Below are 10,024 nucleotides of genomic sequence, written 5' to 3'. Positions count from 1 at the left end.
TGAACATTATGTTAGACTCAGGGATTCACGAAAGTTCCATTGATTAAGTAAATTCAAGCCAAACCCTCAGAGTTTTTCTATGTATGAATTCTAGAAGTAGTATTTAGAACCTGCTACCACCAGAAAAAGGTAATTGAAAAGATAAAAATAAATAAAAAAAATTTTAGTTGAAATGGTACTCATGTTATTTTTTTTTAAAGATGGAGAGTTCTGCAGAAATCTGAATCATTTAAGGAATAGTGTGACATTGGGTCATAAATTCTTATGCATAAAATGGTGAAAGCATAATTTAAAGCTCTTTTCTGTTTTCAGATAATGATTACCCAGGGACAATGGAGGAAGGAATGACCTTCACAATTGAACCAATAGTAGCCCAAGGATCAGAAGAGGTTATCATTTTAGAAGATGGTTGGACAGCTGTTATGCTTGACAATGGGCGTGCTGCTCAGTTTGAGCACACTATTCTTATCACATGTAAGGGTAATGAAATTTTGACTCAGTACCATTAATTAAGAATTGTGTAAATGTTGAAAAAGAAATTTTCTGTAAATAGTGGCACATAGCCAAAATAGATAACTTACCTTTGTCACCAAGACATTTAAACCTATGTGGAATTATTCTGATTTACTAATGTTGCATTTTAAGATTAAATCCTTTTCAATAAAGATAAGTCAAAAGATTTGTTCTGTGTCCTATTTTCTCCAGTTACAGAATCCAACGTTGAGCGTGCTGGTAAATGGTAGACATTTGTCAGTATATGAAAATAGTTATTCACATAATGGCACCTGTAATATAAATAACCTTATATTTTTATATAATATATATATATATATATATATATATATATACATAATATATATATATCTATATATAAATATATATATATATATATATATATATATATATACTATATATATCTATATATATATATATATATACAGTAAGTCTCGGGTTACGCCGGTCTCCGACTTACGATGTTTCGTGGTTACGAACGCGCCCCCATAAAATAAAAAATATAAAAAATAATATTTTGCGTCGTTCCGTCTTACGCGATTTAGCGTCGGTAAAGCGACGTAAACAAACGCGAACTAGTTTCCGGGCGCACGGGCGGAAGAATACGCTTTGTGGGGGAGAGGACGGCGTCGCTTCGCTACGCTCATTCCTCGCCCATACTCCATTTTGGTTGTTTACACTGCCTCTCTCCCTCGTGTTGTATCGTTTTTGTAACTTTTTGCTCTTTGTTATGGCTCCCAAGCGCAAGGCGGACTCTTCTGATGATAGTGCATCGAAGAAAAGAAAGGCCATCACCATGGAAATTAAAGTGGACATTATAAAGCGATCTGAGAAGGGAGAAACGCCAACAAACATTGGCCGCTCGCTTGGCCTTAGCCGTTCAAAAACAAAAGTTGCTACCATTATCAAAGATAAAGAGCGCATCGTTGAACATGTGAAAGGATCTGCTCCTATGAAAGCGACAGTGATAACTAAGCAGCGTAGTGGTCTAATAATTGAAATGGAAAGGTTATTGGTGCTTTGGTTGGAAGACCAAATCAACGGCGTATCCCAGTCAGCCTTATGGTGATTCAGGAGAAGGCGAAAAGATTGTTTGAAGCGTTGAAAAAGAAAAGGGGGAGGGAAGTGAAAGTGAAGAGTTTGTGGCTAGTAGGGGTTGGTTTATGCGATTTAAGGCCCGGGCCAATTACCATAACCTTAAAGTGCAAAGTGAAGCTGCTAGTGGATGAGAAAGCAGCGAGTGAATTTCCTAAAGTGTTGTCTGAGATAATTAAGGAGGGGGGTTATTCTGCTCAGCAAGTGTTTAACGTAGACGAGACAGGTTTGTTTTGGAAACGTATGCCTAACCGCACTTACATCGCCAAGGAGGAGAAGTCAGCACCCGGTCACAAAGCCAGCAAGGAGAGGCTAACTTTACTTCTTGGGGTAATGCTGCTGGCGACTTCAAACTGAAGCCCTTGTTGGTGTATCAGGCTGAAAATCCAAGGGCACTCAAGGGCATTTGGAAGGGTCAACTACCAGTAAATTTGGAAGTCCAACAAGAATAGGCATGGGGTGACCCTTGCAGTAGTATGTTCTGCCTCACCTCAAGAATCACCTGCCTCAGCATCTCCAGCATCTTCTGGAGGTTCTTTTTTCTCTTCACTAACCTCCCCCAGTCTCTCCCAGCACCGCAGCTTCCTCTCCAGTGTGCAAGCCAATCAAATTAATAAAGGTAAGGAATTGTTCTCTCGTTGTTATTGATAGGTATTTACATTAAATCAATGTGGTATTTTTAATGTTCCGACTTACGCTGAAAATCGTGTTACGACGCATCTTAAGGAGGACCCCCTGTATATAAAATTTATATATATATATATATATATATATGTTATATTATATATAATATATATATATATAAAATTTTAAAATTTTATATATTCTAATATCTATATATATATATATATATATATATATATATATATCATATATATATATATAGATATATATATATATATATATATATATATATATAATATATATATATATATATATATATATATATTATAATGTTTATTGACCCCTTCGTCTACCCAGCAGTCATTTAAATTATTCAATTGCTAGAAGAGCAGCCAATTTTCTCCTAATCAGCTGACTTTAGGCGGGAACCACGAAGCAGGCCAGAGATCGGCATTTCTGTTAGTAGCGGGGGGAGAAAATAAGCCGTTAACCATAGGCCACCTAGAGTAGAGTAATAAAGGCAGGTCACAGGGATTAGATAGGCTTCGATGTGGGCATTAGGAATTCCTAGCATAAGACCTCTTTTCCCCCCAAATTCGGTGGTTGTGTTTCCGCATCTTTCCAGACAATGCCGGAGGCTGTGTGTGAAACCCAGGCCATTCAGAAATATACTGATGCAGCCTCAGTCCCCGCTAGCTACTTGAACTGGGACTAATTTCCAGGTATGCTGAGTCATGTGTTCCATCTCCTCACAAGTGCTTCCTTAACACAAGATACCTATGATCAATTTTGGAAACCACCATTGAAGTAAATTTGATTTTGGCCAGCTCTCCCCTATTGTGAGAGATAGGAGTGGTCCACGTGCGGCCAAGTTGCCTTGCCTTATCCCAGGCCATTCAACAGCCTCTTGTAATTAAATGTAATGTAAATTAATTTGCTGGTTTTCAATGGCAACCTTTTAGAGTAAACTAACTAAATCAATCCTTTTTATAGTTATCTAAGGTTAGTCAGAAGCCCTTTTATTTCCATTTTTTCCCTCTTAATATTTTTCATTTACTTGGGATCCACAAGGCCGTGCCCCAATACGTAAGAGTGGCAACCGCTTGCCAGTTTCGAGCCCGGGGCTGCTTAAAAGCGTGTAAATCGCTTTATCCCCTTAAAAACGTAAACTGTAAATGACTTTTACAAAGCGTAAATCGAAAGAAAGCATTCATACTTGCTCAGGAGACACGCATGATTTACAGTAAGATATATCATTCATTTAATATTATTATTCTTATCACCATTGTTAGCTTTAAGGTATGTTTAGTTATTTTAGAAGTGTTTTAAATAATTGTTTCTCTAAGTTAGAGATCTTATTGTGTAATGGTGAAAGCGCCAGAGCCTTATTTTAGCGTCACGCAAATTAGCCCTCGCGAATTCTGTGTTAACAGGCTTCAGTGTGTAGGAGACACGAGCATATGTGTGGTAGATAGATGCCAGAAAGTACTAGTTAAAACTAGGAAGTTCTTTGCCAGGGTTTATTGCATGCATTAGCAAGCCTAGCTAGTTAGGAGTGTTCTACTAATAGTTACGGCAAAAGAGGTGTACAATTCTTTTGTATGTGATATGTTAGGGGAATTCGTTTTAACTTAGTTTTCATTTCAAGTGTTGGTAACCGTAGCACACTTGCCTAGCCTGCCAGCTCGTCAGCCCGGCACATGCTCTCTCCCAGGCCTGCCAGCCAAACTTTGTTTGCACAAAGCAAAGCATTCCCCACCAAAAGCATTATCTCAATGATTTAAGCCAATTAACGTAAATCTTGATGTTTTAACGTATCTCGTAACAATCTCCATACTAGTATCTATTATTCTGCCAGAAAAATTAATGTTAATTCACCTTGAATAAGAAATTAGAATTTTGTTGTAAATCGCACTCGCGTTTACAGGATCAGCTGTTTTGAGGGACACGTTCCCTTCGCTCCTCGCACGTTTCACTTCGCATCGCTCACTCACTCGCTGAGCGAAAGTTTCATATCACTTCGTACTTAACGTAACATTTTTCATTTACAAATGTTTTGCTAACATCTTTTCAACATCCTTACCATCATTTCACTTGTCACAGGGAGCTAGTAAACTTACGTAAATTTAACACAGATCTTAGAAGTAAAGTACATTAGAAGAATTGTTAATGTAAACGCATTGTAAATCACTCGTATTCAAGTGCAAGCCGCTTCCAAATAACGTAAAAATTGTTCATTGCTAGCGCGTTCTATTTTCATAAAACTTATTTCAAATGCAATTCTTTCACCAAAACTATAACATAAGGAAATTGTTCAACCCAAGCTGTGTCATATTAAAACTAGACTAATTAGTTCAAATAAATACAAGGGAGCTCGTCATATATCATTTTTACGCTCTCAGAGAGAGAGAGAGAGAGAGAGAGAGAGAGAGAGAGAGAGAGAGAGAGAGAGAGAGATATATATAGAGAGAGAGAGAGAGAACCCATTATGCAAAAGCCAAGAGTACTAGGTCTGTTACTTACGCATGCAACATTAACATTATTTTAGTCTTGTGTCTTTCATTTACACTGAGCGTGATACTCGCCCAAGTACTTCAGCCAAGGACTGGGCATTTTCAAATTACCATTACCTTTCGTTGCCCAAGTGGTCTTTTCCATTTCTTTATCACAAAAAACTTGCATATACAGCAAGCACAAACCGCACAGTGTGCCACGCAACCGCATTACTTCCATACGAGGAAGCCGCTACCAGTCTAGGACTGGCCACCACCAGTGCACGTCAGGCCCTACCATTTTACCGTGCCATAATTCGGGGACACTGTCCATTCGACTGGCTGCTGAAGTACTCCCCCCTTTTACTTTCTCTCCTCCACCATTACAGTGCCACGAACAGAGTGCCATTTCATTTCAATATATTTGAGTATACTGCATTAGTGCCGTCCGACGGGACACACCAGCACACTACCAGTGCAATCAAGGAACACCTCCATAAGTGCCATGTTACCAGCACTCTATTGGTGCTGTCCAAGGAACGCCTCCATAAGTGCCGTACACCTGTACAGGATGTACAGGTAGCTATTTATCTGCGTATCCGCCATTACGGAACGCCCATTTTATTAGTGTTTCCATGTACAAGGATCAGTGCTCCTTCGGAACACTCAACAAAGGAACGCCTCCATAAGTGCCACAATACCAGCCCTAAATGCTGTCAAAGGAATGCCTCCATAAGTGCCTTGCACCTGTACAGGACGTACAGGTAGCCACTCCATTGCATATCCCAATTTAGGAACGCCCTTAAGTGTGACTTACACAGCACACTCCATTATATTTCTCACCTCATCAGAAGGTGCCATTCAAGAAGTGCCACCTTACCGAATAGGCACTCCCATCCAGACTATTCTGGGCTCTCTTTTCCAATTTAGCTGACAGCCTCTACTGCAGCCTACGGAAATGACTTCTCCTGCTGCCCAACCACTTATATCCATGGAGTGGCGGGTGACGGGGCACATGGACAATCTGCTCCTGCAAGAAAGAGCCTCCAGAGAAGAAGAGAGAAAAGAAAAAGAAGCAGAGAAGAAGGAAAAAGAAGCAGAGAGGAAGAAAAAAGAAGCAGAGAGGAAGGTAAAAGAAGCAGAGAGAAAAGCAAGAGAAGACGAGAGAAAGCGTGAGCTAGCCCTCAAGGAGAAGGATCTCGAGATGGAGAAGGCACGACAGGTAAGCGCCAAAGCCCTAGCCATGCAGCCAGCTCCCAGCCCCACACCTATGGTGTCGCACAGTCCAATTGCGAGCATTAATGCTCTGATACCGAAGTACATGGAAAATGAGCCGGAGGCATGGCTGGAAGAAGTGGAAGCCCTATTCGAAAACTATGCTACCACTGATATAGAGAGGGCTGCCCTGCTTGCCAAGCACCTGGATGCCAAGGCTAAGACTGCTCTCCACTCACTGGATCAGGGTCAGCGAGGGGACATGGTGGAAGTTTGCTGAGTCCTCACGAGGGCTTATGAAATCACCCCGGAGAGATGGAGACAGCGTTTCCGAGGTCAGGCCAAGGAAGACTCGAGGCTATGTCGTGCACCGAGTTCCAGGACCTGTTTAACAGGATCATGCTGGAGAACCTCTACCAGTGTGTACCTGGACCACTCACAGTGCACCTTAACGGCAAGCAACCCAAGACACTTGGGGAAGCTTGCCGCATGGCTGACAACTGGGAAACATTCCACCCGTCTCACAGCACCTCACACTGGCGCGTAATGCCACCAAGTTAGCTCTCTGGATCCACACAGCCCAAGGACGCCCACCAAGGACACCTACAGACTTGCAACGTCTGCAAGAAGGTGGGTCACCTTGCAACAGAGTGCCACCTCAAGAGAGCCGCAAACCACCAACCTCCTCAGAACCCTCCTACGCTAACAAATGGTGCCTCTGCCTCCTTTCAAGACCAGTCAGACACCATACGGAAACCAGCCCAGCAGAGGGGCTCCTGCAGAGCCTGTGGGGCTACAGGGCACTACTCCGCTGGATATCCCGGGTGTCCCAAGCATGTGACTTCGACCAGGCATGTCCACCTGATCAGTGCCACAGCCTCCTCGGTGGACCACTTCAGTCACAGTGGCACCCCTGGATGGCTGTACCCTACCAGTGATACTGCCAGTTACAGTAGATACCGCCTCCAATCTGTGTCTCATAGACCGGGACCAAGTGCCAGCCAGTGCCATCGTCAAGGAGCACACCAGGTGGGCAATAACTTGGATCAAAGGGCAGTCCAAGACCATTCCCACAGCCGTCCTGCAGGTCACCACTCCTTGGCGCACCAAACCTCACCACCTGGGCATAGTGAGTACAATTCGGCATGGAGTAGGTTTCTTATTGGGACAGGACCTCCTCTGGGGATGTCCCTCACCCACACCTCTCCAGGGCCAAGCTACCTCCACCACGGAGGCCTCCACTACCTCAACGCCACCAGACAGGGACCCTGCCCTTGTGGCAGGCATACCCCCATCCGCACTACCTTCCGCTCACCCACCTGGTCGACAGAAAGGGCACTCCGCGTGCATTCTAAGGCCCAGGTCTCTGGCCTCAAGCGAGATCCACTACAAAAGTTCACCTCCCTCACCACAAAGGGAGCTCCACCCTTCACAGTTCCGCTGCAAAATCTGCAACGTAATAGGGCACTCCACTAATTGGCCTAGGTGCCCTAGCAAGCTAACAGCAGTGGACACTGTCCATTCTCCACAAGGCTCAGCCTTCCAAAAGAGACAGGAACCTCTGTCTCCCATTACCAAGGGCACGCTGAGAGGTATGGCACCTCTGGTACCCGTCAAAGGTCCATCTGACCTCAACTCTCTGCCAGGGCCACTTGGCAGCACTGAGCAGTCCCAAGCTCCGTCCAGCCTGGACGTAGAGCAACCACAAACCTTGACCTCTGCACCTGGTCCCGAGCTAGCGCGGGCACCTAACCTAATCAAGGATCCTACTACAGGAGATCCTCCAACAGGCACGGAGCTTAAAAAAGCCCATTGCCACTCTTCATCCCTAGACGCTTCTTCTTTAACATCACCTTGGTTGGCCAAGGATAAACCTCCGGTGGACCTCACCATTACACCTTCTCTGGACGACCAGGAACTGCCCGACCAAGAGTCAGCCCGGAGTCTTCCCCTTACATGGCTGTTGCAGCAGCCGAAGAGAGGGCCTCCCCTGCAGTAGGTTCCACCTCTACGACGGTTACTGCAGATGCTGAAGGAGGATGTTTGCCTGTAGTCTCTAGGGCTACCACTGCCTCTGCTCCTGACGGTGTTTCTGGCCTTTCCCCAGAGTCGGTGCCTCCGTCAACTCCTAGGTCTGGTGTAGCCAGGCCCTGGAGGAATAAGAAGAAGAAGGGACGCAGATTAACACTAACCAAAGAGCCACATGCTTTCCTTGGCACCTGTGCCCTAGGTACAGTGTCACGTCATTTGCAGAGTGATCCTGGCACCTACCCAGAGAATGTAGCCAGCCTGATCTCTGCCAGTAGACTAACCCTCTAACCCCCTAGAACTTATGTCACTAACCCTCATGTAAATGTCATAATTACCTCATATTTCCATCCTGGTACACTACTAATCACTCATCACCCTCTCGCATCATTACCTCATCTTATGTATTTTAACAATTCAGGTCGATAAACCTCTGCTGTGTGTTCCACACTCTGGAATGATTGTGTCTCTAATTAATTGTAATGAGTAGGTTAGGCTAATAATTTAGTACCAGGGCATTAGGGTAGTAGCAAGTAGAATTTTCAAAGTAACCTTACATAGGGGTAGAGTAGACTGTCGTCACAGACGACCAGTAGTTCTCGCTTAGGATAGACTACAGTATTAATTCAGTAAGTTAGTACACTTAGCATCTCCACCTATAAGTTATGTAGGTCATTGTAGCTAGCCGTATCGCTGTTCTGAAAACCTCAGAGTAGGAGAACTGGGTAGTTGTGACGATCAACTTATTTAGCTGAGGCCTTCACATCCAAAAGGGAGTGAATGCCTTCTTAACAGGGGGAGCTATTACGTTTATTGATAACCTTTTCTACCCAGCAGTCATTTAAAATTATTTAATTGCTAGAAGAGCAGCCATTTTTCTCCTAATCAGCTGACTTTAGGCGGGAACCACAAAGCAGGCCAGAGATCGGCATTTCCGTTAGTAGCCAGGGAAGAAAATAAGCCGTTAACCATAGGCCTAGAGTAGAGTAATAAAGGCAGGTTGCAGGGATTAGATAGGCTTCGATGTGGGCATTAGGAATTCCTAGCATAAGACCTCTTTTCCCCCCAAATTCGCTGGTTGTGTTTTCAAACATCTTTCCAGACAATGGCCAGGAGGCCTGTTGTGTGAAACCCAGGCCATTCGGAAATACACTGATGCAGCCTCAGTCACTGCTAAGCTACTTGAAATGGTCAGACGTGCCCCCTCTCTGACTGGAAGTCGGCTTTTGTGTTGTCCCCGCTGGTTGGAGCCCCCCTTCATACATTACAACACATGTTCAAGCCTCTAAGGATTAAAGGTACGTCTCAAAAGTGCAAAACCCAACCAGCTCTATTCCTCCAAGACGAATCTTGCTATCTCCATTTCAAATCTCCCTTTTATTCCTTCTCTACTGAAATCCCTTTGTCATCATCGGGGCACGTGTTACCCCTGTGACCTGTTCAAGATTAAGTCTTCATTGAATATTTCATTTAGACACTAGAGTTCCTCCCCAGTGTGTGTTAAATAAAAGTGACTGCCCTTGTAGCTGAAATATAGTGTAAGAAGTCCTTATTTTATCCTCTGTCTAAACTGGGACTAATTTCCAGGTATGCTGAGTCATGTGTTCCATCTCCTCGCAAGTGCTGCCTAAACACAAGATACCCATGATCAATTTTGGAAACCATCATTGAAGTAAATTTGATTTTGGCCAGCTCTCCCCTATTGTGAGAGATAGGAGTGGTCCGTGTGCGGCCAAGTTGCCTTGCCTTATCCCAGGCCATTCAACAGCCTCTTGTAAATAAATGTAATGTAAATTAATTTGCTGGTTTTCAATGGCGACCTTCTAGAGTAAAATAACCAAATCAATCCTTTTTATAGTTATCTAAGGTAAGTCAGAAGCCCTCTATTTCCATTTTTTCCCTCTAATATTTTTCATTTACGATTGGGGTCCACAAGGCCATGCCGCAATACGTAAGAATATATATATATATATATATATATATATATATATATATATATATATATATTATATATATATATATATGTATGCATTAATCTACAAATGTCCTTTAATATC

General features: G+C 43.4%; 2 protein-coding genes across 3 annotated transcripts in view; both read left to right on the top strand.

The window, feature by feature from the left end:
- LOC135219764 (methionine aminopeptidase 1D, mitochondrial-like) overlaps window positions 1-677 on the top strand; it is a 26,423-nt gene extending 25,746 nt beyond the window's left edge. For both annotated transcript variants that reach the window (XM_064256812.1, XM_064256811.1), the window contains one exon: window positions 313-677. In XM_064256812.1, coding sequence (XP_064112882.1) covers window positions 313-509 — 197 coding nt within the window. In that variant the 3' untranslated portion in view covers window positions 510-677. The remainder of the gene's footprint in view (window positions 1-312) is intronic.
- A 5,005-nt stretch (window positions 678-5,682) lies between these two features.
- On the top strand, window positions 5,683-6,219 carry LOC135218975 (uncharacterized). The gene has a single exon (XM_064255414.1). It carries the CDS (start codon window positions 5,683-5,685, stop codon window positions 6,217-6,219), a length of 537 nt encoding a protein of 178 aa, XP_064111484.1.
- The last annotated feature ends 3,805 nt before the right edge of the window (window positions 6,220-10,024 follow it).

The sequence above is a fragment of the Macrobrachium nipponense genome, chromosome 1 (genome assembly GCF_015104395.2).
Source record: "Macrobrachium nipponense isolate FS-2020 chromosome 1, ASM1510439v2, whole genome shotgun sequence".
Lineage (NCBI taxonomy): Eukaryota > Metazoa > Arthropoda > Malacostraca > Decapoda > Palaemonidae > Macrobrachium > Macrobrachium nipponense.
Note: the sequence above shows the minus strand (reverse complement) of the source record. Positions and strands in the feature narration are given on the sequence as shown.